Source organism: Morchella importuna, assembly GCF_003444635.1.
Source record: "Morchella importuna strain M04M26 chromosome Unknown Morimp01GS001, whole genome shotgun sequence".
NCBI lineage: Eukaryota > Fungi > Ascomycota > Pezizomycetes > Pezizales > Morchellaceae > Morchella > Morchella importuna.
The window spans coordinates 2,367,772-2,395,215 of NW_025763398.1; the positions used below are offsets into that span (position 1 = coordinate 2,367,772).

The window sequence follows — 27,444 nt, forward strand, 5'->3', positions numbered from 1 at the left end:
AAGACTAGATAGATTCAGAAATAGGGACTGTGAGGGGTGTCGATACTGCGCACTCAGGCTTATCAGGCTAGGGTTATGTATAATTGGTCAAATTGTGTGCGCAGGTGTCTTCGAGACAGGTGACGACAGTTACCGTAATGGCTGAGCTATATATTGGAAGCAAGAGGCTCTTCATCTCTCCTTCCCTATATTGACAAATCATCAAGACAAGACAGACAGCAAGACAGACAGCCCAGGCCTTAGCTGCCCTTATAGGTCTGGGGCCACTGTAGCGGGACCCTTTTTCTTGGTCGGTCTTCTAAAGATGAGATTAGGGCTGTGTGTTTCTTACTCGATGACCAGGATGGGGTTGGACTGGAACCAACCACCAATCGCTTTGGATGATGTACCTACATAATGTCATTCACGGCGAAGACCCCGCGCTTGGTCACCTGCGCTCGCGGCGGGGCTGTCCCGGACCCGCGGAGAGCAAACATTGTTAATTTATCCTAGATAAGTAAAATAATTCACTCAAACCAAACAGAAGTACCTATTATACCTTGCAAAAAATCATAATACTCACAATTCTAGGCGTGTAAAAGCGCAACCTATCCCGGATCACCAACCATCACTCACCACCCCTCCACCACCAATCTAGATCTGCCCACCTCACTATGTTTTTTTTTGTGATTCCCGCGGATCGGGTCACTGGTTAATGCTATCGGAACGAATCGAGGAGCCATTAAAAAGAGGAACAAGAAAAAACAACGAAAAATGCCATGTAAATGCACTTCACTTCTCGCCCCTTTCTTTCCTTTTTCCCTTTCCTTTCTTTGGGCGGTACGGTAATCCTACGAACCGCGAGATTCCGAGGCTGCATACCCCGATATCTATCTACATATTCTATCTATCCACCGCGGCTGAACGTTCAAACGCCCCCATCTTTGGCCGGGGGATGGAAAAAGTAAGGTCTGGAGGGGAGAAAAAAAGAAAAAAAGAAAAGACGAGACGGGGAAAGACAAAAAGCTGTTTCTTGGTGTGAGGGAGCGAGAAAGCGAGTGAGTGGGCCCCTTCAAAGTTAAAAGTTATGGGACTGCTATTGTAATAACAAAAGTTACGAAGATATTACAAGGTCGGACGGTATTATCATAGGGGTATACCGGGTCAAGAAAGACCTCTAAGGTTCTGCAGCTGTGGCTGATAGATGGAAGGTCGGTTGGCTACATACCAATTATTATTGATGCCCACATCATGGTGCATCATAGCAGTAGTGACTTGAAGGTATGTATACTTTAGACTCTAGTGCCTACTATTACTTACGGTACGTAGACCCATCTCCGCCAGAATCGCCAGAATCAGTGGATCCTAGTAACATCGGTACCATGTGCCTTAGTCATGGTCCACAGCCACAACCACTCTGTAGTCCAGAGTCCAGACCCATGCGGCTCCGCAACCGTTGGTCCGTGCGTATTGCGGGGGAGGGGATGAGAGGGGCCCTCGGCAGCTTCCGAAAGGGTTCGTTTTAGAATTTTGATCTCTCCCGTTCCATCCATACATATCTCTTACCCCGGCCACCACCAAAACCGGAGGTAGAAGAGAAATGAGATTCGAAATATCAACCTGATACTCTTTCCCACCGTTTATGGAAAACTAAAGATTACCTGGTCTATCTACCCTGGTCACTCCCGGAGTATCGCGATTGAAAGATATGTGGGCCCGTAGGTACTGGTACATGATAGGAGGAGTTGGTCACATCCACCTAGGGGCCTTCTGAAACGTCCGTCTGCGTCGTGGAAAGGGCTTGAGGAAAGTGTTGAGATATCACAAGTCTCAATTAATCACTTCTACCTCACAGAAACACAGTTCAACCCCCATCACTCACCCCCTCCATCTACCAAACCGACTCATTCAAGAGATGTCCCGGATGAACGGGTAGATATCAATATGAGTAGGTACGATCCGATATGGGGCAGAATCTCCACACATTCATATCACAAAACCGCCCCAAAAGAAGCAATCCGAGAGCAAAAAAGAATCCGGGACAGACGGAGCGGCGGGGATGTTGTCGAACGGATCTCTTAACTTAAGAGAAATCGTAAAAGAGTGACACCGAAGAATAGAATGTTGGCATAAAAACACTGCATAAATGTACATACATGTAATGTGCAAAATGTAACTCCAGTCATACATTTTCTATTCGTTATCACAAGCTGTCATATCACCAGAGAGAGGCATTGCGCAACGCAACGCAACATCCATCCCATACTAACCTTCCCGGATACCTCCCCCCTACCTGGCCATGTAGCCATGGAAGAGGAGAAAAAAGAAAACAGGGGGGAAGAACGAAAAACATCGGAATCATAAATCGGAAATCGGAAATCGTGATCGTAAAACCAAAATAAAATAATCAAAACAGGAGTAATCTCTACACCGTGTCTAGGGTACATGTAGTCATTTCCCATTTCCACCTCTTCCCACCTTCCACTTCCCCCTCCACTCCCCCACCCACGTGCGTAAGTGACAGTCTGGAATCCGGCCGTTGGATGCGTAAGGACATGTATGTGCTCCCCACAATTAAATCGGGAGAAGTATCTATGTGGCTTGGTCATCGAAATCACATCGATATCGTGGGCGTGTTGGTTGGGGAAGCATATTGAAAGGTCACGAGGGGGGGCAGGAAAAAGCAGCCTTACAGACAGACAGGAGAAGAAAAAAGGTCAGCAAGGGGAAAAACCCCCTCTCCCGGGAGTTACTGTATGGAATTGTCAGGAACAACGAGTAGGTACAGGCACAACGATGTATAGTCTCGTGCCCAAGTTCCTCTCTCAGGTGCCCGCTACGATAAGGATATGATGGATGGGAAACGGGCCTAAGACGCAATGAGATAAATAAGACATGATCATCCGGGAGACTTAAGGGAACGTAAAAAAAACATGCATCTGGAACAACCGGGAAGGGGATGGGGGAACCACATGCTGAAAATAATTATGGACTTAAAAAGACATAAATTTTGATAACAAGACTTTCATACCCCGCCATCTAACCCCACTAGTACCAATCATCAAAAAAATACATACCGAAGCAACGCGAACCAACTACGTAAAAAAAGAATATAAAGTGTATTTGAGGAAAAGAAAAGTGTTAACCAGAAACAGGCATTAATCATGTAAAACGAACAGAAGCGTAATCATTCACAAAGGGTTTTCTCGCTCAAAACCTGCCATGAAAACGCAAAGCAGTGATTAAAACGAGAGGGAAACATTGAGTAGAGCACATGAATATTCCTTTCAACAGATTTGGTTTCCTTTGGCTTTTGTACTCGCCGCTCTGAAAATTTCCAGGACGCAGTTACATACCACAAGTCGCACCTGGAATCAGCTGCCCAACCATCTCACCTTTATCATGGCTGGTCCCCACATTGTCGCTGCACGTAGCTTTATCCACCGATATCATTTCATTTCTCAAACACAAACACAAAACACGACAGCAACCATTCATAGAAGAATAGGGTTCGTCAGGATCAAAAAAAAATATGGAGACCCCACTTCACCGTTTTGAACCTCAACTAATTCCTAGCCCCCTTTTCCTCTTGAATGTTTTTCTTTAAAATAAGAGAAGCCCCCCAATTAAAATCTCTAGCAAGCGTACCGGACCCCGCCCATCCAACACATTCTCAATATCACCGTAGACCTTTTACAGCCAACGCTGACGTTGATAAAGAAATTAAATGTTGATTCACTTCTTCTTCTGCTTCCTGGGGGGAGTAACCGGTCTGCCCGCACCCATGCCACCATATACGTACTTCTGCTTCTTCTCGGCGGGTTTCAAGATCTAGGTAACACAAGAATTAGAATCGAGACCAAGTGACAGGTCATAGCGGGTATTCTGCCAGGCATATGTATTTGAAAATTTTTTGAACACGTACCTGGAAGGAGCAAAGCAAGCTTTCGTCGACACTCATCATAGCTCCAGCGTTATCGAACTCGCCACAGTAATTGGGCGCTGAAAACAATGTGACGAGTTGTCTCTTGGAGAAGAACTCGTAGCCGTCTTCGACGACTTGATGCGCACGACAGATCAAATCCATGTCATGTTTCTGAAGGAATCGGGACACAACATCGGGACCAAAGGTGAATGAAACACCACGGTCGTTCTCGCTCCAGCCGGTTATATCCTTATCGGGATCTGACCATAAGAGATCGCAAAGGAGGCCGCAGTCGGGAATCTAGTTTTCAAGTAGAATAGTTAGATGACCAGATTTTTTAATATACGCTGCTCAACATGGAGGAGGATTACATCAGTAGGTCTCATAACCCTGCGAATTTGTTCCATGGAGTTAAGATCCGGAGACAATCCTCCATGCATGGTGAAAATCTTCTCGTCGATGATGGCAGCGATGGGAAGGCAGTTAAAGCAGTCGGTGAAGGTCTTCCATAGCTTGATATTGTATCGCCGCTTGCACTCGTCGTAGAATCCGTAGATACGATTGATTGAGGCACACTCGTGGTTACCGCGCAAAATGAAGAAATTTTCGGGGTACTTAATCTTGTATGCTAGAAGCAAGCAGATAGTTTCCAGAGATTGTTTGCCTCGATCGACATAATCACCGAGGAAGAGATAATTGGCTTCGGGGGGGAAGCCACCATACTCGAACAATCTTAGAAGGTCGTAGTATTGGCCGTGGATATCTCCACAGATCTGTATGTGAGAATCATATATCAGCAATTCACTGCCGAGACCCTATGGCCGCCGAAACCGGCATCATTAGGCGATAGTGCAGCATACCTTAATGGGTGCCTCTAGTTCAAGGAGAATGGGCTGTGAGATAAAAATCTCCCTGGCCTTTGTGCACAAGTAGCGAATTTCGGCCTCGAGCAGTTGAACCTGCTTTCCGGGGCGGCTACCACGGACCTCTAACAGTCTGTCGATGATAGAATCCAAGTCGACGTCGGCTTGATCCGCCATTGTTGCAAACGAGCGGGGTGGGGGAGTTTAAAAAAAAAAAAGAAAGGAAAAAAGGAAGGAAAGAAAGAGGCGAAGGGAAGAAGGTTTAAGGGAACAGGAACCGGGACTTGAGTCTGTTGGGAGCTCGGATCTGAGCACCCACGCGTTTCGGGTTAGCCTTAACTTTGTTCTTTTCGTTGACCCGATGCGCAAACGAATTTTGATAGCGATGGCGACGGTGGAGGGATAAACAATGGAGGGGATGTACATACCTGATTTTTATGAGGTTTCTGCAGGAAGAAGGGGTTCTTTGACGAGAGCGTCGTGCGCGGAGTGGCTTTGCGCTCTTTTGCAGCTGCTAGCGGGCAAATTTTCTTTGCAATACGCAGGGGCTATTGTTGATTGATGAAAAAACTTGGGGGAGGGGGCTGCTCAATCAGAAGAAAGACACGCAAGGACGATCTACACAGTCTTTGTCTCGCAGAATAGCAAGAATTTGTTATTTCGCTGTTGATAAGAAAACGCAAGTTTGAAGATGAATGATGATGGTGATTCTGATAGAAGATAGATGACTGATGGTGGATGGGGCTGTATGATTCAGATGGCCGTTAGAATGAAGGGTCAAGGACAGCAAGGCTGTGTTATGGTATGAAGTGTTTGAGGGACTGGATGCAGCGGGATGGTATGGTAACAAGAATCGGTAACGGGGAAGACAGGCACAACGATGGTAGCGGCGAAAAAAGTGAGGCGGTTTGTTAGGAGTACTGACGATGCGACAGAGAAAGCTAAGCAACAGAGGGATGCTTGAAGGTTTTGCGGGGACTGGTAGTGGAGAAGAAGGGTTGATTCACAGCGAAGAAGATCAGTGAATTGTTATGAGGAGAGATAGGTAGGCAGCAGAGTAGGTAAGTGGTTGTGGTTGTGGTGAAGTGGGATTGGGCGGTGGTGTGGGTTGGCTTTGACCGAGTAGTAGGGGGTGTGGACGGCGGAGAAATGGGATAGAGTAGGTAGAGAGAGGGCTAAAAAAAAAAAAAAAGGAAAAAGGAAAAACGGGGAAAAAGGAAATAAATATAATGATTAAAGCGGTTTTTGAGAAACGAACTTGATGGGATCAAGAAAAAGAATCACCCCCTCCTTGTACAACGCTCTCTACTTCACCAGAGTTCACCTCATTCCTAAATGTCCGTTTCTCTCTATGATTCACCGACTTCTGCTGAAGATGCACAGGATCCCTTCGTTGCCGCATCCACGCTCTGGTAACATCCTTTGTACGCTCTGGCACGGATAAAGATGTGGCCCAGATGGGGAAATCACTACGGAAAACTACAGGCAAGCACCGTTGCAGGCTCCACCCACGACCTTCTGCAAAAATGCAAATAAATAAAGATGCATAGAGAAAAATAATAAACAAGAGAGCATCTCTTTCCAACCAGCCGGACGGGTTTAAGAAACAGCTGTCGCTGGACCGTTCCGTTAGTCGCTTTTCGGTTGTCCCCCTTGTTTCTTTTTTTGGAACGAAGTCAATATCCACCTAAACGCTCTCAGATAAGCGTGCGCAATAAGCTCTCAGATCAGTACCGTAGCTGTTCCATAAAGCAGATATGTATCAAGCTTATAAAGTTGACCGTCGACGGGGCAATGGGTTCTAGAGAATTCAGGGGTTCTTGGGAGACAACAGCCCTGCATGGTGGCCATATTGTTACCAAGTGAATCTTTCGAGCAGATCTTCAAGTGTGCAAACAAATGGGAAATGGGACGAGCAAGAAAGGGAGAGCGCAGCAGATATATCGACACGCAAAGGAGTATACTTGTTCATCAAGGCAGTTATATTCGATCTATGTCTCTGTCCTTTTTAATCTATTGTCTATCCTGTGTTCATGGGCAATCAGCAACACCCAAACCAACTCAGATGGGACATGGAGGAACATTGAACGGTTAGGTTGGAGCAGGTCGCCGCAGTGGGCAAAAGAGAGCCTTCGCAAGGGAAGTAGAGTATATATATATATGTGTGTTCGTGAAATCGTTGGATACATGTATCTTTAAATGGCTCCTAAGTTAACTGCCGTTGCTGGCCTCCCTTAATCTTTGGACAGAGATGGATGGAGCCGATAGGAACACGGGAGGCAGCACACTGCTGCCCGCCTGCCTGTCTACTCTACAGTTCTGTCACTTCTGTGTGTGCTGTGGCTCTCAGTTCTCAAACGAAACCCCCACGCATCCCAGGTTAGGCATTCATATGCGGAGCACTGCTGCACAAAGAGAGGACTCAAATCTCTGTAAACTTCATTTCGTCCTTTGCAACCAGCTACATATGAGGAATTCTACACTCGCATTCTCCAGTGACTTTAAGTGGAATTTAAGATTGATGGTTATTAGTTTAAACAAGCAATATGCATGATAGGACAACCGAGAATAAGCGAGAGAATCAATGTCCATTCGTCAGTTTGCATGGTGGACTGTGGATTGTTGGTCATCATCAACATGGACAGACGTTGGTTTAGTAGTAGGTGGTTTGGGGTTCAAGAAAAGAAAGCACGCGACTGGACACATTCCACCTTCCTTCCGCCTTCCGTCTCCCTAGCCTGCTGGGGACGCCCGTTGGTCCCAGGGATCGTAAAGCCGAGAGCCTTGGCTAACCGATAACGATAACCTCCGCGCCTCTACAACGTCCCCACGTATGGCATAATCCCAGGTTCCCGGGTCTCTTCAATTATCGTGTCCCCTCTTTCAACACAGTATTTCTTCTCCCACTCCCCAATTCAAATTGTATCTCCCTGGTCTTATCTCATACACCCCCCAAACCAATCCTTGTTGCTTCCATTTTCATATCTTCGTGAAACATGACTTTTTTACTCCGTCGCTCTGTTACTGTGGGAGCTCGCGCTATCAGTGCTCCTCACAGCCAACTAAACTTTCACCGTAGTGGATACGCTACCCTTTCAACTGCCTCGCCCTACTTTAACAATGAGTCGAGTGGACCATCCGTGACGACTTCAATCCCTGGCCCTGTATCAAAGAAGGCAATTGATGAGCTAGACTCTGTTTTTGATACAAGAAGCTTAAACATGATTTGCGATTACGAGAAGAGTGTGGGGAATTATATCGCGGATTTGGACGGTAATGTGGGGTTTTACGTCTATGGCTAAATACATATATTTGCTAACCGGCCCTATGGATTCCTAGATGTTGTTGGACGTGTCAGTTCTCAATGCATCAAAATGTGCATTTTTGGTTTTTTGTTTTTCCCGGTTGGTTGACGTATCGATAGGTACTCCCAGATTGCGTCTATTCCGGTTGGCTACAACAACCCGCACCTTCACGCCACTGCCTCTTCTCCAGAGTCGATCAATTTCATAATTAATCGCCCAGCGCTCGGTAACTTCCCGCCTGGGAATTGGGCTTCCATCTTGAAAAGTGGAATCCTTTCGGTTGCCCCTAAAGGCTTAAATCAGGTCTTTACTGGTATGGCTGGATCAGATGCCATCGAGACATCGTATAAGGCTGCATTTATGTACAGACGCCGCATCGAGCGTGGTGAAGGTGTAGATTTTACTTCTCAGGAGATTGAGAGTGCAATGAAGAATCAATCTCCCGGATCCCCAGATCTTGCAATTATGAGCTTTAAGAAAGCATTCCACGGAAGGCTTTTCGGAAGTTTAAGTACTACTAGGAGCAAACCAATACACAAGCTCGATATTCCCGCGTTCGATTGGCCGCAGGCTTCTTTCCCGGTGTTGAAATACCCGTTAGAAGACAATGTTGAGGCAAACAAGGAGGAGGAGCAGCGCTGTCTTGCAGAGGTCGAGGACATCATAAAGACCTGGCGTTGTCCAATCGCGGCAGTTGTTATCGAACCCATCCAATCCGAGGGGGGTGACAACCATGCATCGCCGGTATTCTTTCAGGGTCTCCGGGACATCACCAAGAGACATGGTGTTCTTTTTATTGTTGATGAGGTCCAGACAGGTGTAGGTGCTACGGGTAAGTTCTGGGCCCATGAACATTGGGGACTTGATTCTCCACCTGATATGGTGACTTTCTCCAAGAAGGCACAAACTGCTGGGTACTATTTTGGCAACAGCCTGTTAAGGCCAAATATGCCTTATAGGCAGTTTAACACCTGGATGGGAGATCCAGTTAGAGCGATTCTCTTCCGCGGCATTATTGAGGAGATTCAGAGGTTGGATCTGGTCAAGAATACAGTAAGAAATGTCTTTGAACTCTTACAATTTCAAACTAATGGAAATTCATTGAAAATAGGCCGAGACAGGTGCCCATCTATACTCAGGCCTCAAAGAACTCGCCTCCAGGTACCCAGACAAAATCCAAAATCTTAGAGGGAAGGATCGCGGAACCTTCATCGCCTGGGATACCCCTGGTAGAGATGCTTTCTTGAAAAAGATGAAAACAGTTGGCGTCAATATCGGCGGGTCTGGAGAGTCAGCTGTGAGGCTGAGACCTATGCTGGTCTTCCAAAAGCATCATGGTATGTGGATTGATATACCAATCAATTTTGACCGAGTGCTGACATTCATTAACCACAGCCAATATGCTTCTCGAGAGGATTGAACAAGCTTATAAAGCTTGATGTTTTGTAATAATGCTTTGAAACCCCCAATGACTGAAGTTATGGTGTGATGATGGAAAGATGTTTCTCGTAGCGGCGTTTGTCATGATAACTCACGTAATATGTTTTGTTGATTTCAGTTCCTTCTTTTAAGGTACACACGTACTTATACCACCGTTATTTATTGTCTGAACTATTTTAAGTACATGTATTTACATACCCAAGCGCCATCACGATTTGGGCATATTTACTTGCATCAATGCTTTCATATATTATCACTCGGAAACTTGCATTAAGATTGGTGCAAGAAGTAGAAATTTTCACAAGTGCGGAATTACTCTAACCCTAACCCTTTGCTTGTTTTCAGCCTTCTGGTTCCGTTGCCACGTCATAGTTACAGTATCTCTGCTTTTCGTCCCATAAGTACGAATGTTCAGTCTAGAAGAAAGAGAGAAAAAAAAGCACATAGACGCACTAAACATGCGTACATGTATGCACATGTACGAATTGAGTAAAATAGAGTGCCTACTCCGTATGTTATGCATGTACGTTTTAATATGGATAGCGTATTTTCTTTCTTTCTCAGTGCTCTAGAGTATTAGAATGCTCATATTCTCTACTCTACCAGCTAGGTATCTAGACTCTGTGTGCGGTACACCCACAACCGAGTCATCTGTGGTACCGACGATCATCCAGCCACATACATGTAGTGCTGCATACTGTACTGGCCAGGGCATCCACATTCACATCAACACCCGCACTCCACACTCACACCCTCCAACCCTAAAACGAAACCATTCTCATCCGTAGTTATTCTCTACACACCACCCCATCATTTAGCTGGTACACACCCCATGCAATCCAAACACCTCCGGTCGGCATTTATTTCAAAACTGTCCGAATTAGACACAATATATCATCTTTCATAGATTCTCCTGCGTCTCCCGCAATTGCGTATTGAATCTGCCTTTTAACGGCGCACTGACCTTTAATCCGATAGAGAGTGATATCCTGGATCATGATCACTCATCAGGTGGGTTGGTGACAGGTGCATGCGTGCGGGAGCTGTAAGCTGTAACTCTGTTGTTGAAATGGGTTAGGGATGGCTTTCTGGGCGCTCCGGCTAAACTCTTTGTTTGTTCGCAGTTGCCCCGCAGCTTGGGATATCTCTCCCTCTCCTCTTCTGATATCGACTCATTTTTTTCGCTTGTGCTTTCTCTCTTTTGAAGCCACCAGAGCAGCACGTACTTCTGAGAAGATTGGTATTGGTTGAGCAAATGGAAGATTATTTCGACTGGACAGACCACCTGGTTCTTTTGTACTGTACGTGTGCTCTACGTACGTGTGCTGCATGGAACAATCTTTGGGACATGCACAATTTATCTGATATAGCACAGGATGCTGCTAAACGACCAATGTATTTGATTCGTGATGCAGTATCCATCCAATTGGGAGATGCGATGAAGGAGAAACTTCCTTCCTTCTTCTCCATCCTCCCCTTTTTCTACTCCTCATCACCTCTCCACCTGACCTTTTGTTAACATTCGATGTGTCATAAAAAGATGCTATGTACTGCTTTTTAGATGCAGTAATTACGCTGCATAAGCTCTGGAAGAAAGGTGTTCCGGCTTTGCCATACCGAGGATTTTATGGGTTGGAGGGCTTTATGAAACGCCCATTGATACCAATCGACCGAGGTTTAATAGATACATGTATATGCATGGAAGTATGCATAAACAAACGTCATATAGCCGTACAAAACATGTGCTGTAAGAGAGTTAGGGACGTCCGAGTGATTATGTATGACTCGATTGCTGGTTATGAGGGGGACTGAATCCACTGTGTTACAACCGGCTACCAACATGTGTGTATGTATGGTTTGTATTGATCTAAAATCTTGGTCAGCTTTACAACTTTGCAAAAATGTCTTTATTGATACATTATATCCATATGGAAACTTGGGTAACATCCGGAAAAGCTTGAGTATAGGACGTTTCCCGAAACTACAGGCAGTTAGTTGCCAATGGTTCCAAGATGCAGGTACAAGACAACGATTCAAAACTGCGCGGTTCCTAACGGTGAATATGCCTGCTCCGATCAATACAAGGTCAGCATACCTCCATACCGATATCCTAATGTGTCTCAGCAACCATCCACAACAAACAAACCCAGCATATCACAAAGATACATGTTTCTACATTACTAACAAAACCGTTGCGTAACGCTAAATATTTTTCCTAGACCTCTGAAAATTTTAAACGCTCGAAGCGCATAACTAGGTCGAGAATGCTGTATCGCGTGACGTGTAATTAACGCCCTGTGGCCTGTATTCAGAAGATACATGTATATAATATCAACATCTAGTTCAATGCACGTACGGTGAGTTACATATTTCGGGCATTTTTTAAAAAAAAACTCAGTAGAATTCAAAGAGAATCTGAAAAGAACGCGCCTGACCCTTCGCATAGGCTGTTCCTAATAATTTTTTGTCTCTCGATATGCTGTACCTACACATGTGATAGTATATAGTGCCTACATTACTTTAAGGCATATCCCCATCATGTCAGTTTTGTATTGTCGGTCTTATTCGCCGCTAGTTGAACTTTCTTCTTCGGATAAGGACTTGAAAACTTGTATCGCTTTCAGAGCACACCATACATTCTGCATGGCGGGAGCTGTCGCCACTCATAGTGTTTACATCTCATAAACGTAATTGTGACTTCCCACCGTACGTCCTGCGCAGCAGTTACAAAACCAAAAAAGAGAGATTGAGGTAATTCAGCGTATATATAACCTCGCCATTTTATCTTCAGTAAAAGCCACCCCGCGATCTCCCGGTGTGAGGCTTGAGCAGAGCAGCTTAACCACCCCAAACTCCGTTGTCTTGGTTACTGATGGAAGTTCTATATAAATGCAAGTACTTATATATACACATACATGTACTTATTCTACCAATTGGATTTCATGTATGATGTACATTTGAACGGGTGATCAATGATGATTTGGGACTACATGTAGCTGGACACCTGGTCTACCAAGGCCCAACAACGATATGAATGAAAGGTACATAACGTCTGGGGCTCCTAGAACTACAGCTTGCTTACCAGCAAAAGAACCAGAAAATGCGGTTGCTCAGGGCAAGGATAGTTTGTATGGAGTGGCGCCGTTCTCTCATACAAATAATCCTGTTTCCGTCACTTGCATTTTCTGGTTCTTTTGCTGGTAAGCAAGTACTCTTCAGAGACCCTTACTCAATCACACAAGGTAATCCATGTCCGAGGATTGGGCACACCAACACAAGAGCGGCTCTGCTGCAGTTTCAATAAGAAACTCTTGGCAGAGCCGATCTACTTTGTTAAGGTTGGATCTTCGAACAGGAGATCGATTCACATGCGTAACTCCATGGCCATATCCTTCAAATACATCTATACCTAGACACGTACATGTTTAGTAACCAAACATACGAGAAATATGGTTTGCTTGTATATACTCCGCCAAAGGTGGCATAGAATTGAAAGCATATAGACGTGTACATGTGTTAAAGCATATTCAGTCGATATGAGAGTACGTACTAGAGTCCAGAGCTCTTTAATTATAATCATTGACCTAGCACTCCGTAAAGTACATAATGTAGATGTAGCATATGCGGTAATTCCGATGCCCATCCCGCCAGATGTGATCATGCTATTCAACGATAAGAGCTCTTACTTGATCACATTAAACTACATATCTGCTTTGCTATGACTAAAAGAAACGTATCTGTTCATACAAGGTCTATCTGAATCCACCGCCCACCCCATAGATTTCTTCGCTACTCTAATCTAGGTAGTATAAGGAGGGGTTGCGCGGCCATATTCCTATTATTCTTGGTGGAGTACCTACTTGAGAAACTACGTCTATTTCCCAAGAGTCGTGGTCCGTGGAGTGACATTGAAGACGGGGATGTTGATACCTATATACGGCTGGCCTGCATATGCATACATGTATCTTCGGCAAAACTGCATCACTTTATCTGGAATGGGCAGACCCAGAAACAACAAAATCCTACATCTCTCCCCTGTCTACAGATTGCAGGCCAGATAAGAATTGTTAATAGAGGAAAGATTAGTATGAGATAGGGTATGTAGTTGCGCACGGTAAACGGTTGCAGTAACTAAACCGCCACAAATAGCATCGATTATCTATCTGTGCTCCACATGAATTTAGCCATTGAGATACTGATACCGCAAGGAGAATCTACGTCCAAGCGAAGGTCGTAGGTAGTTGTGGGATTGCGATGTATCAGATCATCGGTATCATAATATACTCCAGAGGAGGGTCCGGGAGGGGTCCAAATTCTCGTTTAAATTCTGCGAGAATTTAAAGATTTGGTTAGTATCGATACGCCAGATCAAATGCTTGCAGAACCTCACTAAATCGATTTCCATTTGCACTAAACATACTGGTGTGCACAAATACAGATTCACGGACGGGGAGCTGAGGTATGCACAAGCAATTAATAAACAACGCAACTGCCCCTCGGACAACATCCCGGGGTAAAATAACGCAAATAGAAATTGCCTTTTAATCTTATTCTTTTACTTGCGGGGGGAAGTGGAGGAGTTTGAAACAATGATATGGAAGCTTAAGGGGGAATCCTCTGAGGGTTGAGCAGACATACAAGATTACATGTATGTTATGAGGGTTAGGGCTAATATGGTATGGGTTAGGCTTAATTAAATCTTTTACAAGTTTTTTTGAGACGCCTGATTGCAATTGATATTAATACTAGTATATATATCTATAAATCTGTGCCAGCTTGACGATCGATAATAATTACATGTACTTGTAGACGTATTGTATCAGTGAACGCATCAAGCTAGTCTCATCGCCATCATTAATAAGTACATACAATATGTATACTGAATTAATACTTGAGCTCCGGCTCCTAGGAGTGCGGGTACATGGATTGATATGTATTCAACGGCCTAAAAACGGAAATTGGGTCTTATTATATATTGTAGTACGTCTGCCACTGTCTAGATTTCTGAAATAAGCGTATATATCAGAACACCTCACATCTCAGACTGGGCAGTTAATATCATGTGACCTCCAAAACGCTTGGCGGCGAGAGCGGCCCTCGGTGGATCCTGCTCCGTGTTCAGATTGAGGCGACGACATCTGGTTCCTGGCATCATCATCTGCAGCTCGGGTTTTGTATTTCGGCGCATTTACTATTATTTCAAGAACCAGCAGCTTACTGGTATAGCTGTTATCCTCGTACAAGCGAACATACCCCTGATTTGATTTAGGGAAAGCATAAGACAGTACAGTGGAACTTACTCAGACGTTGAAGAACTAATGGCGTCAACAGAGGATGGAAACAGGGAAGGGAAGAACGGGGAGGGACAGCCATCAGGAGACTCTAATGGCAATTTGCGAAGGTCTCTGGATAATGAGACGTCACCGCAGACGAGCGCTTTCCAGTCGGCTGTAGCAGCCTGGAGAAGTAAGCCTCTTATCTGATTGATGGAAGGTCGACTCTGACAGGACTGGGTGGACAGACATTGATCTCTCGACACTCCAAAAGTCTCTCGACACCACAGCAACTGACATAGTAAGTAGTCAGAAAGAAAACTTGGTTGAGCGTAAGGAGCTGGCACAAAAGACGAAGGAGTATAAAAAACTTGGTGATGAGGGTAAGAAAGAAGAGTGGAAAGGTCTGCTGAAATGTAAGTGAATTAAATAATCTTACTACAATTTAATTAATACAAAGTATTAATACGGTTACAGCGTATCAGACATTCATTGACCATCTAACAACTTCAAAAAAGGCCACTGAAAATGCCTTCCTTAATCTCTACCAATCTTTGTCCGAGGCGCCGGATCCGTATCCTCTTTTAGAGGCAACAATTGATTCACTCCTATCACTCTCCGATATGCAGGCATTAACGAGGGACAATACCTCGTTAAACTCCACAGTCACACGTCTCTCAAGCCAAATAGCAAACCTGGAAGCATCTATGGCTTCCAAAAACAAAGAAATCGAAAGGTTAAAGCATGAGAAAGATGAGGATGTGAAGAAGGCTGAGGATGTCTGGCGAGGTGTCATAGATGAAAAGACTAGGAATTGGGAGGGAAAAGAAAAAGCTCTCTTGGATAAGTTAGAGCATCAGGAAGGGGTTTTAAAGGAAATAAAGGCCAGCTATGAGGTGTCTCAGCGGATGGGACCTCGGAGTGCCGGCGGTGCTGAAGAAGATGGTTTGGCTAAAGAAAGGATGGCGGAATTTGAAATTCTTTCTCGTGACTTAGAGAGGACTACTTTGAGATTAGCGGAAGTGGAGGGACGGAATGAACAGCTAAGGCTTGAGCTGGCAAATGCCCAAAGCCAGGAAGGACATACCACTACTAGCAACGATAATGCCGAGAATGAAGAAGACCCATTGATAGCTAGGCTACAAGGGGAAAATGCCACCTTATTGAGGAGGTTTGAAAACATCAACGTTCAGGCAGGAAATGAAAAGAAGGAATGGGAAAGAAAAATAAGGGGGCTTGAGAGAGCTATTGATGGCTTGAAAAAGGATAAAGACATTCTAAAAGAGAAGATGGCGAAGTGGGGTGATTATGAAGAGGTGCGGAGAGAACTGGAAATATTAAAGGTTTGTGATCTAATTTACTTGCTAACGGCCAAAAGTCATGGAAATTATCATTCAAAAACTGGATGCTGACCCTTGATAGTCAATCGAATTTTCAACAGGAGATGATGAAGAAGATGGTGACGATTTCTTAGATTTCTCCAAGACTGGGACTGCAGATGGAGATGAGAGTGGAGGGAGGGCAAAGGGCGGAAAGGAAACATTGGAGCAAATGTTACTTGCAAGAAATAAGAAACTTGGAAGCGACCTAACAGTCTTGCGTGTTTCCCATGACGAACTCTCAAGCCGCCTAAAAAACCTTCAACAGACGTTAGATTCTACAACTTCTGAGCTTGTTTCGGCTCGCTCACTAAATGAAAAGCTGGAAAACGATCTTCTGAAATTTCAGCAAGAAACTCAGCATTCATCAGCTCTTTCTGTAGCTGGAACATACGTCTCGCGATACCCATCAGCCCAATCAATGGCACATGGGTCTTCGCGACGAATTTCTCCAACATCCTCCATAATTTCAGGTGTTATACCTCACTCCGCATCGCACGTCTCGTTAGCAGGTCTTCGTGCAGGTGAAAATGAAAGCTATGGTAGCGGAAGCGGCATCCTACCAATGGTTACAGCCCAGCGTGATAGATTCAAGCAGAAGAACCAACAGCTTGAAGATGATCTCTCCCGGGCCCATGGAACAATCTCAAACTTACGCCAAGAGGTGGCATCTTTACAGAAAGATAACCTCCAACTTTATGAGAAGACTCGATATATCTCCTCGTATTCACGTCAGCCAGTTACCGTCGGTGCTGCTGGCTCGAGTTCGGGATTTGGAGTAAATCCAAATGCAGCATCAACGTTGCGCTCATCCGACAACTCTGGGGGCTTTCAATCGATCGGTACAGACAGGCTTACGAGGCCAACATATCACCGTTTGAAGCATTTAGGGGAAGAGAGTCGGCAAGGGCGTTCCATCGCATGGGAGTGGTGGAACGCATCATATACTCGCTGACCAGAGTTGTACTTGCAAATAGAACAAGTAGGAATTTGTTTGCGGGGTACTGTGTTTTATTGCACCTACTCATGTTTTCAATGCTTTATTATGCTGGGACGGCAGAGGTGGAAAAGCATCTTACCGGAATGGCTGGAGATAGTATCGCAGCAAGTATGGCAGCGGCCGCGGGTGAAGCGGGTGGATTAGATCACGGGGATTGGCATCCTGAAGGCTTTGATGGGAAGTAAGGGATGTTGGGGTTTCTAATTTATTGCGAAATATCTAAAACACTAGAAGAAAGTTATTTTAATACGGGTTGCGGCATGGGCAATTAATGGACCACGCATGAAAATAGCAGCTTACCATGACCTGCCCCAAAGCTACATATCGAGTGAGACAGCATGATTCTCTTTACCGGTCCGTGCCTTGCCAAGACGGAACGGTCATCCAGGGTCAGGCCAGGCCCCTTCCATTCGTTTAATTTTAGTGCCCCAACGAAAAGTAGGACCGGGATGTGAACCCTACAGCCAGTGACGCAGTTACCAGTACTGTGCAGCTATCTCCGAGATCCAGTTCCTGTAAATTCCTCCTTCCTTTACTCTACCACTTCATACAACCTCAACACCATCGTCACTTGACAACCCAATGCCCTATCTGCTGTAAAGTAGATATCTATCACTTACTGTTTAAGTCAGGAAGAGAAGAAACAAGAAGTGAATCGGCTGCGTGATTTCATCAGTCTCGTGTTCGCTGGCCTAGCTTTCGCCACATGCCATCCCACTTTTCACAACCGTCCCACCAATAGCTAGAACAGAGGTCCTAAGTCAGGTTTCGTCTACGTTACCCCTCACAGGGACATAAATATACATTTATCGAATCTTTTCTTCCCATCTCTTCTCCTTTCGTACGAATAGACGAGAAAATATAGATATCATGGCATCATCTAACAAACATGAAGCCCTACCAGATGGTGACACAAGCTTTATCAACCCGGATGGTAAGTGTTATATCCCGCCACTAGACCGGAAATCCTGAAGGAACCAAGGGTCATTTTCTTAACAATATTTCTCATAACTACAGACCTCGCTGCCTTTGCTCGAGCTGTCCATGCCCCGGATGTCCCCGAAGACGATTTTATCACCGCTTTGAATGACTGGCGCCCTGTTCACCAACGTATCCGACGGAAGAAGACATCTGTAAAAAAACGACCAAGAAGAGGTAAAGACGAGACAAGGGAGGGGTTCGGTTATCAGGTTTTCAAATGGCCATTGTTGGGAGTCGTGTTTACTTGGATTGGAATATTATCGTAAGAGCCCCCTTCCGGATCACTGGTAGAGTCAGGTTGGAGGGGGTTTACTGACTTAAACGGCTCTTAGGATTCTTTATGTCTTAACTAGGTTCTATATCTCGCAGTATGAGTATTGGGTTACCTGGCGCGGGCGTCGCGAGAAACTACGGAAGAAGCTGCGGTCGACCAGTAACTACGAGGATTGGAAAATTGCTGCAAAGGAGCTGGATACGTATCTTGGTGCCGATTCTTGGAAATCTGATGAAGCATTTGCGTATTATGACTATAAGACCATCAAGAAAGCCACTACAGACATGTCCAAACTTCGAAAGCGGGCCGAGGATGAGGCCCAGAGGGGGGTAGCAGAGACGAATGGGGAAAGAGATGGGAAGAGCATATCAGTTGTCGATGAACTGAGAAATCTTGTAGAACTCTGCGTCAAGAGTAATTTTGGTGGCATTGAGAGCTTCAGGCTGTATTCACAAACATACTATGGAACAAAGGATAGAGTTCAAGAGTATGTTGAGGAGGGTATGGTAATCCTAGATCACTTAAAAGATATATGCAACTAACATTAGGTATAGTTGAAAAAAGCTTGAAGTTTCTTTTAGAAACAAGTTCTTTGGGTATGGACGACAAGAGATTGTTGTTTAAGCACTTATCTAGCAATTATGGCCGCACAGCCTTGTGTTTATCTGGAGGTGCTTCTTTTGCGTATGTCTATCCTCACCCTCCACATAATTTCAGACGCACATACTCACTCGAAATTCAGATACTACCATTTCGGGGTTGTCAAAGCTCACCTAGACGCCGATCTCTTACCTACAGTTATCACTGGTACTTCCGGCGGTGCATTGGTGGCTGCACTAGTATGCACAAGAACAGACGAGGAACTTAAAAAATTGCTAGTGCCAGCATTAGCGAACAAAATTACAGGTTGCCATGATGATACATGGACATGGTTCAAGCGCTGGTGGAAAACCGGTGCACGGTTTGACAGTGTTGACTGGGCAGAGAGATGTTGCTGGTTCACAAGAGGCAGTATGACTTTCAAAGAGGCGTACGAGCGTACAGGGAGGATACTCAATATCTCTTGCATCCCATCCGATCCGCACTCGCCATCGTTACTTCTCAATTACCTCACTGCCCCTGATTGCTGTATATTCTCCGCTGTCCTAGCCTCAGCTGCAGTCCCAGGAATACTGAATCCTGTTGTTCTGATGACTAAAACTAAGTCTGGTACCATCGCACCGTTCTCATTTGGCCATAAGTGGAAAGATGGCTCTCTTCGCACAGATATCCCGCTCAAGGCGCTGAATTCTCATTTTAATGTAAACTTCAGCGTCGTGAGCCAAGTAAACCCTCATGTCTCTGTATTCTTTTTTTCTTCTCGTGGATCCGTGGGTCGACCTGTCACACACCGCAGAGGAAAAGGGTGGAGAGGAGGTTTTCTTGGTAGTGCGATGGAACAATACCTCAAATTAGACATGGCAAAATGGCTCAAAGTGCTTCGTCATCTTGAACTACTGCCTAGGCCGTTGAGTCAAGATTGGAGTAGTGTATTCCTGCAGAAATTCGACGGGAATATTACCATCTGGCCAAAGACAAGCATCACTCAGCTCCGTTACATCTTGACTGACCCAACCGAGGAGCGATTGGAGAATATGCTGACCGTCGGACAAGGATGTACGTTCCCGAAACTAAAATTTGTTTCAAATAGGCTGCGGATAGAGAGGTTAGTGGATAAAGGACGGCAGATGACACGCAGCAAGAACGCCGAACCAGAGCAAAATATATTCTCAGCTGAGTTGCATAAGAATATGAATGGTAACAAACCTCAGAGGCGAAGCTTTCAAGGCGACTCTTTGCAATTACAAAGAAGAACACTTTCAGAAGGCGGGGAAGCCACTCAACATGCTGAAAGTCCAACTGCGCGGTTATCCTCGTGGTTTTCTAAGTGGAACGGCAGTACTGCCTCTTCCTCCGAGGATGGCCAACGTGACCTTGGGCCGAATGGAGCAAGGCCTCTTGGTGCCGGGGGAAGGAGAACCAGTTTTAGCGATACATTTAAAGAAATCGAGAACCAAGGGAGAGTGTTCTTTGATGATTCGGAGGAGTTTACCGGGAGTAGTGCTAGTACTACGAGCGAGGAAGAGACGGAAGACAGGGAAATGAAAGAGAAAGTTGGTGGGGAGACTGATGACGAGGAAGATGGCGGTGAAGAGGAAGAGAAGGCTGTAAGTGATGAGAGGTCAGGAACAGAGAAATTCCAGGCCGGTGCCATGGGAGGTGTAACAGGTGTTGCGCCCTAAACTCTTTGGATCTATTTCCTTTATCTGGTAGGCTTTGTATAGTTCAGAGTTTTTCTGCTTCTGTCTTCTCATTTGTTCTAGGAAGTTTGTTTTAAAGTACTTAACTTTGGCTAGGGAAGGTGTTATTGGAAATACCAATCGTTTGCAGTAAGGGTTTCTTTTGTATTCTGTTATATTTATTTGTTATGGGTTATTGTATTAGCCTTTAGTATTAGAACGAAATAAAGTAAAGAGATGTGAACATCCCCAGATAGAACTGAAGTGTTCAAGATGTAGAGCCACTGCCCGTACAATTTCTGCAATTGTGGGTAGCAAGGACCCGGGGTATTAAGTTCCGGCATAGCCAGTTACGACTGCAGTTGTACTTGACTTCTGGGCCTGGATTGTATGTTAATAAATAAATCCCGCTGGAAAATATTCCGATCTTAAGGGTAGATTAAACCCGGGGGTATTCTATATCTAATCCTTATCTGTGAAGGGTAGATTAAACCTTTGCTTGTGAAATAATCCTGGGGCATGATCATGGAACGGCATACATATTCATCACTCGTTGCCTTCTCCAGAAACATTGATCCTGACTCCATCCGCCGTAAACGTGTCTAACTCAGATCTCCTGTGAAATAAATCAGTTGGCTAATTAGAAACTTGTTTTTTTTTTAAAGGAATGTATGAATAAAACAAAACCGATAAATTCATGAGTTTAGTGAAAATATAAATCCAGAATTTGGGGCTAAACGCACAAGAAAAACTACAAAAAGGAAAATGCCTTTGATATGGCGAACAAAATTGACTGAACCCATTGATAATCACCACCCACATTTGCATCCTGCCCCGAATTTCCCACCAAGAGAAAACTTGAGAACCGAGAAAACCCGCTAGTTATAAAAAAAAAACATCTATTTGCAACCCCCCGAACCAACCACCGACGACCGAACCAATAAAATTTACGAAACCACACCACACCAATCCAAATGACAAAGATTTATAAATGAAAAATAATAAAAAAAAATAAAAGGAAAAGAAAGTATATACGCTTTATCACCACTTAATCTCTTCTGAAGCAGAAGAGATAAAAGTAGGATAAAGTATCCATAAGTACAAAGCAAATATGAGGCCGCTGCCAAGGGGGTTAAACTACAAATGTTTCCCTCCCACCTTCTAGGAAAGCATTATCATGAAGTTAGGGTCAAAAACGCTAACCAGAGGTTAGGGAACCAAAGAAGAGAATACCCAATCATACAATGTGAAAACTCAAGAAAAACGCCAACCAGTCGACAAGTGTTCAAGGACAAAAGGGTAAAAAGAAATATATATAAAAAAAGTAGTAAACCCATGAAAAGAGTAGCACAAAACCTAAAATGCTAAGTCGAAATCCGGATAAAAAGCCCAACTAAAAACGCAAAGAATAATGGACCCGTCCGAAAGAGGAAAATAAAAAAATGTGCCATAAAGGAAAGGACCCTAAAACCCGGTAAAGAAATAAGACGGGAACAAAGCCTTGAAGTAGCAGAAAGAGAAGAAACGAAAAGAAAAGAAGAAAAAACACCCTCCCATTCCCAGACAATCTAAACTTAAAAACAATGAAAACTTTTTCTCTTTTTTAACCCTAACCGTATGCTCCTATTCCCGAATGTGACCATGGCACTATGGCCAGCTATTGTTTCCAGAGGCGATTCTGGCACAACATCAGAAGTCGTTTCGACAACGGCTGTTTCCTGTACAGTTCCTGCCTTCTGCTCCCATAACTGATCGGTGTTTTGACCGATATCATCTGTTTCTTCTCCATCCTCTTTCCGACCATGTAGTCAGGCATCACTACTGTGATCCTTTCTCCTGCTCCTCCAGCTCTTGACCTTCTTGAAAAAACTCGAGGGGCGGCGCGCAACCGTATTCTCAATTACAACGTTTGTTGTAGCACCACAGCATCCTTTTGTGCATGAGTGATCACTCGAATCTCCAAGGTCGGGTGGAGATGATCTTGGCCTGTCTATGATGGCTGATTCGGTTGGCTTTTGTGCCGACAGATGTTCGGATGAATGCTGATAGGTTGGCCTTTTCTCGCCTGAAGGCTTGAGGGCATTGCCGTTGGTCGATAAGGGTTGATTTGGTTGCGTTACAACTACTTTGACTTTTGGCTGTTCAGCCGAGTCTGTTGACAAACATTGTTGTACTGATCTTTGCGAGTCTACCCGGGTTGGCACGCGGCTGTGAACATGATGTTCAGATTCCATGAGAACAGGCCCTAGTACGGATTGCTGGTGTGTCGTTGAGTTGTTCCTCAGCTTATCCACGCCAGTGTTTCCATTCCTGTTGCCATCTTCGTCTGGGGAGCTTCCCACCCCGGTAGTGAGAAACTGCTTAGATGAGCCATTTCCACTCAACCTGTTGTCCGAATTGGGGGCAAATGTTTCAATCTTCGCCGCCCATTTAGATTTATTTTCCTTCAACACATCTACGCTGAATTTCATTTCTGGTAGCACGTCTGACAATTGTTGAAATAATGGTACTGCAAACAAACTCATAAATCCCACCTGTGACTTTGCCAAAGCAAGCACTGATCCAGTAACTGGCGGGACAACGAGTGATGTAGGTATTTTGAGATCGGTTTCCATGGAGGCCTGTCTAGAAAATTCATCAATTAAGATGGTCGCCCATTGTGCAGAACATTCGTGAACGCGTGCCTTACACAGTCAGCAGTGCCACACAGAGGGTGAGTAAGACGATAAACTCACCACATTGCTAATATCTGCACATTTGATTAGGAGGGCACATATTAAGGTCTTATGCTCAGAGATTGTTTTCTTGTCCCAAGACTCGGAACTACCATCTTTCTCGAACATTTTCCTCATCTTATCCAGCTTTCCCATGTATTCGAAGTGAAGACCCATGTCCGTTGCTAGGATCATGTCAATCATTGCCTTTCTCAACTCCAAACATTTTGGCCAATATTTTCTCAAAACCTGAGAGAATGCTGCACAATGAAAAGACTCCAATACGGATTTGTCATTGTACACCTGCGCAAGTGGGGCCTTCAGGGTGACCAAAAACGCGTTATTGACGCCAGGATGACCTACATCATGGCCAATCGCAACTACAAGTAGAGTGAGAGCATCAAGAGGGGTGAGGGTGTTGCTCAGGGAATTTGGAGGCAAATAATTTCCGACACTAGGGTCATCAGGTGTGAACGAAGGCAGAGCCCTCAACTGTAGCAAGAAGTAGAAAACAGCCTGAAGAACGTCTACGACATGCCTAAAGTTATGGTAAGGAATTTTTGGATTGTACGAAGCTCGGCATGCGGTTAAGAAATCCATGATTCGCTCTAGAGATGTCATTATTTAGTGGGTGTATACTTAGCCCTCCCAGGAGAAATAACCTACCAGTAGGAAGTCGGAATTCGTGAACTTCTGGCATTTGCAGAGCGTGTTCGAACATTAGTAGGGCCGAGTAAACGAGTTCCTCGTCGCTGAAGTCGTGTGCAGAAAAGTTCCAGCTACTAATTGCTTGCTTGATCTCTTCAATCCGAGCGGGTAATATTTTCGGTTGACTAAGTAAGGTGAGCCAGCGGCCATGGACCAGATTATTGTTGAAGGACATACTTTCCGCGGTGAATAAACACCGTTTTCTTTGGTTTGCAGATATCCATCATTAACTCCGATACCCTATATAATGATCAGCGAATATATTCCCTATCAAGGTCCTAACGAGTTTGACAAACATTTTCTCCCTTAAATAAGCATATTCGCTTGTTTCCCGTGCAGATTTTTGCTCATCTGAGCGTTCATCCACACCAACCCATGAAACCTTTCTCGATTTTTGAATGTTTCTCCTAGCACGATGGCAATGCATATATAACGTCTTTGCCCTATCCTTGGGAAGAGGACTCGTTAAAACATCGACAGCTCCAAAGTCAATGCATTCTAACTCCCGTCCTTGAAAAATTGGTTCTTTTCCGTTGTTCCAATATTTCTGCCCATTGCTTTGTCCTGCGCTGCCAACCGAAGATTCAGGATTGGTCAAAAACACAATAGGCACAACCAACCCCGACATGCGCTTATTCTCCATCTCAACGCAGATAAATTTGAGAAGTGGAAGACCATAGAGTTTGTCACCAGGGCCAGCATCCACCCCAGAGTCGTGTCTTCCTTCATAACTATCAGTTTCTTCGCCAGCAGGTTGAGAGTCCCAGGGAATATCCAGCAAGACCAAAGTGGGCGATGGATCGTTCTTGTCCACCTCAGAAAGTAATGATATGCATGAAGGACCAGATACACAGATAGAAACTATTTTAAGAAATCCGGTTAACAAAACTGGCATAGTGATAGATACCAAGTAAATTGAATAGGGAAGAAACATACCGGAGTTGAAGACTGAGAGTAGGCATTGTAAGTTCTGGATCACTTCCTCGTGTTCATCTTGAATTCCATCACTTCCGTCGTAAGACTCAGGCCCAGAGGAGATTGGTGATGGCAGCGAATCTTCTCGGGGTTGTATTCTATCCTGTCGGGCCCGACGATCAACATAGACAACGTTATATTCAGTTGGATACGACACCATGGCGGACGATGCGACAGTAAGGAATGGCCGCCGGCGCAGTTAGAGACTGGAACTAAAGTCTGACTGGCCACTTCTCGTTCCTGTATACAAGGCCTCGGAGCACGCAATAATCACAATGCGTGGCTACAACAATGGGCAAGTGTCAAGGCGGTAAGAAAGGAACGGATGCCGCACACAGCGAGCGGCAGAAAGGGAATAGGATCTATGATGGAGCGACCGCAGTAATATATTCGCTCAAGGGAACAGGGAATAGATGATGACAGGAGATGGTGGATGAGAGCAGTAGGATGGGAAGCAACAGGATGAAGTTGAAGCAGGAAGGGGGAGGATAGGAAAGGGATCTGATGCAGCGAGGAGAGAGCTGGCTGGCTGACTGGTCGTCAATTGGAGACACCACCAGAGACAAGAGCAGAAGCGAGACGTTTGTGGGTTGTGGGCCCAAGGTCAATGCGCAACAACAGACAGACAGACGAGGGAGAGACGGGAGACTCGAGAAATCGAAAAGTCGAACGGCGGGGGGACCAGGGAGCAGGGAGAGGAGGGAGCCAGGAGCCAGGAACTAGGAGGTATTATTACTAGAGTCTAGTAGTGGGAGGCAGCAAAGGCAGCAACAAAAAAGGCAGAAGTAACAACCGCGAGACTCGAGACTCGGAAAAGGACTGTCCGCCAAGTTGATACCCGGTTAGATGAATTTGGTTTTTTTTTATTTGGGTTGGGGTTAGGAGGGGTGTTGTGGGTTCACTCGTTCGTTGGTTGGCTTATGGCTATGTGCTACTGTAGTTAGTACCTAGTGGGTAGCGGTGGGTTGTGGTAGTAAGAAGGGGATAAACAATCGGATGCAAATCCCCCAGGGTAGTGGCAGGCCGTGTGGTGGGATGTATGTATGTAGTAGTAGTAATAGTAGTAGTAGTAGTAGTAATTACTTTGTGTGTGTTGTGGGCATGGGCGTGGTGGGCATGGGCGTGAGCGTGGAGGTTATGGATTGCAGCAGCAGCAGCAGCAACAGTGGCAGTGGCACTGGGAGTGGCAGTATCGGTGGCAGCAGCTGTGTTAAAAGTCACAGTAACAAGGCAAGCAAGCAGGCAGCACGACGTCCGAGGAAAGAGGCAGCACTAGCACCAGCACCAGCAGCAACCAACCAACTAGGTGTGGGTGTGTCGGGGCGACTTTACATAGGGGGGGGGGGAATGGAAGGGGAATGGAAGGGTGGGAAGGAAGGGGAGACAGAAACTGGGAGGGATGTTCGCTGTGTGGTGACGATGGTTGGCTGGAAGGGCGGTTTGGGGAAGGGGCAGCGCGAGTGGGAAATGGAAGATCGCGAATTCTTCTGGAAGCCCGGAAGGAGAGGTGGGTGTTGCAACCAGAAGCTTATGCATGCTTGCCCCCGATCGACGGCGAACGGCCAGAGATCTTGACAGCGGCCAACGACAACAACAGCAACACAGCAACAACAACGACGACGACAGCAACGACAACGAACGTGAACGCCAACGTCAACGACAGCGAAATGGCAGGAAATACAGATCGTACCAAGTGTATGTCTTCCTCGATGTTTAACCTCTCTCTGCCTCTGCCTCTTCCTCTCTCTACCCCTACCAATTCTCTTCCGACATTATCAGTACATGTATGTACTAGTATGTGCAGTCGAACCCCCAACCGGTTAATTCCTTTTTCAACCCTCCTCTCAAACGGAGATATGTACATGATGTATACATTTTAAAACTTGGTCTCACTTACATCCAGTAGTACATACCCTTCTTTTACAGAGGAACTACATACAACTCATAACCCAAGTCACTCTATCCCTTAAACCACAGTACTCTAAACATCAGCGGCGAAGACAACCCAGTTGCGGCCATCAATAGAAACAAACAGGTCGCTAACTTGTTCCTACCATTGCCGCGTGTATCTATCCTTTCCAGAGGATACCTACATCAATCATGTTTCCACTTCCCTGTAGGTTACTACTCTAGAGGAGCAACCCCGCGCTACCCAATCAGCGCCCGGGCCGTTTCGCAACACTTGTAACATCCCCGTAGCTGCGGCGCCAATCGCTCACAAAATCAAGAGATGCAGGTTCCTGCATGCCCGTCAACTTAGACCAATGGTTTACAATTATGACGGGGCTGCCTGCCTGTGACCACTCAGCCGCGCCGCCCCAACGCCCACCGAACGAAATTCTCCTTCCC

General features: G+C 45.3%; 7 protein-coding genes across 7 annotated transcripts; 4 read left to right on the top strand and 3 right to left on the bottom strand.

Annotated features, from left to right (window-relative positions):
• Positions 1–3,714: 3,714 nt before the first annotated feature.
• On the bottom strand, positions 3,715–4,944 carry LAJ45_00601 (uncharacterized protein; the record flags this gene model as incomplete). Its single annotated transcript, XM_046110202.1, has 4 exons — positions 3,715–3,810; positions 3,905–4,204; positions 4,276–4,677; positions 4,765–4,944. The coding sequence occupies 4 exons, from the start codon at positions 4,942–4,944 to the stop codon at positions 3,715–3,717; spliced, it is 978 nt and encodes a 325-aa protein (XP_045976895.1).
• An 85-nt stretch (positions 4,945–5,029) lies between these two features.
• Positions 5,030–6,169, bottom strand: LAJ45_00602 (uncharacterized protein; the record flags this gene model as incomplete). Its single annotated transcript, XM_046110203.1, has 5 exons — positions 5,030–5,074; positions 5,196–5,315; positions 5,392–5,511; positions 5,693–5,745; positions 6,052–6,169. The coding sequence occupies 5 exons, from the start codon at positions 6,167–6,169 to the stop codon at positions 5,030–5,032; spliced, it is 456 nt and encodes a 151-aa protein (XP_045976896.1).
• Positions 6,170–7,763: 1,594 nt separating this feature from the next.
• On the top strand, positions 7,764–9,511 carry LAJ45_00603 (uncharacterized protein; the record flags this gene model as incomplete). The annotated part of the gene is made up of 5 exons (XM_046110204.1): positions 7,764–8,045; positions 8,107–8,120; positions 8,192–9,125; positions 9,184–9,409; positions 9,468–9,511. 5 exons carry the CDS (start codon positions 7,764–7,766, stop codon positions 9,509–9,511), a joined length of 1,500 nt encoding a protein of 499 aa, XP_045976897.1.
• A 4,873-nt stretch (positions 9,512–14,384) lies between these two features.
• Positions 14,385–17,119, top strand: LAJ45_00604 (uncharacterized protein; the record flags this gene model as incomplete). Its single annotated transcript, XM_046110205.1, has 6 exons — positions 14,385–14,429; positions 14,635–14,732; positions 14,782–14,978; positions 15,034–15,201; positions 15,263–16,128; positions 16,208–17,119. 6 exons carry the CDS (start codon positions 14,385–14,387, stop codon positions 17,117–17,119), a joined length of 2,286 nt encoding a protein of 761 aa, XP_045976898.1.
• A 915-nt stretch (positions 17,120–18,034) lies between these two features.
• On the top strand, positions 18,035–20,852 carry LAJ45_00605 (uncharacterized protein; the record flags this gene model as incomplete). Its single annotated transcript, XM_046110206.1, has 7 exons — positions 18,035–18,098; positions 18,182–18,407; positions 18,478–18,920; positions 18,974–19,103; positions 19,162–20,626; positions 20,688–20,728; positions 20,783–20,852. The coding sequence occupies 7 exons, from the start codon at positions 18,035–18,037 to the stop codon at positions 20,850–20,852; spliced, it is 2,439 nt and encodes an 812-aa protein (XP_045976899.1).
• Positions 20,853–22,506: 1,654 nt separating this feature from the next.
• LAJ45_00606 (uncharacterized protein) lies at positions 22,507–25,255 on the bottom strand (the record flags this gene model as incomplete). Its single annotated transcript, XM_046110207.1, has 6 exons — positions 22,507–23,382; positions 23,434–24,020; positions 24,079–24,245; positions 24,298–24,360; positions 24,417–24,981; positions 25,057–25,255. The coding sequence occupies 6 exons, from the start codon at positions 25,253–25,255 to the stop codon at positions 22,507–22,509; spliced, it is 2,457 nt and encodes an 818-aa protein (XP_045976900.1).
• A 941-nt stretch (positions 25,256–26,196) lies between these two features.
• LAJ45_00607 (uncharacterized protein) lies at positions 26,197–27,120 on the top strand (the record flags this gene model as incomplete). Its single annotated transcript, XM_046110208.1, has 3 exons — positions 26,197–26,602; positions 26,662–26,790; positions 26,999–27,120. The coding sequence occupies 3 exons, from the start codon at positions 26,197–26,199 to the stop codon at positions 27,118–27,120; spliced, it is 657 nt and encodes a 218-aa protein (XP_045976901.1).
• Positions 27,121–27,444: the final 324 nt, after the last annotated feature.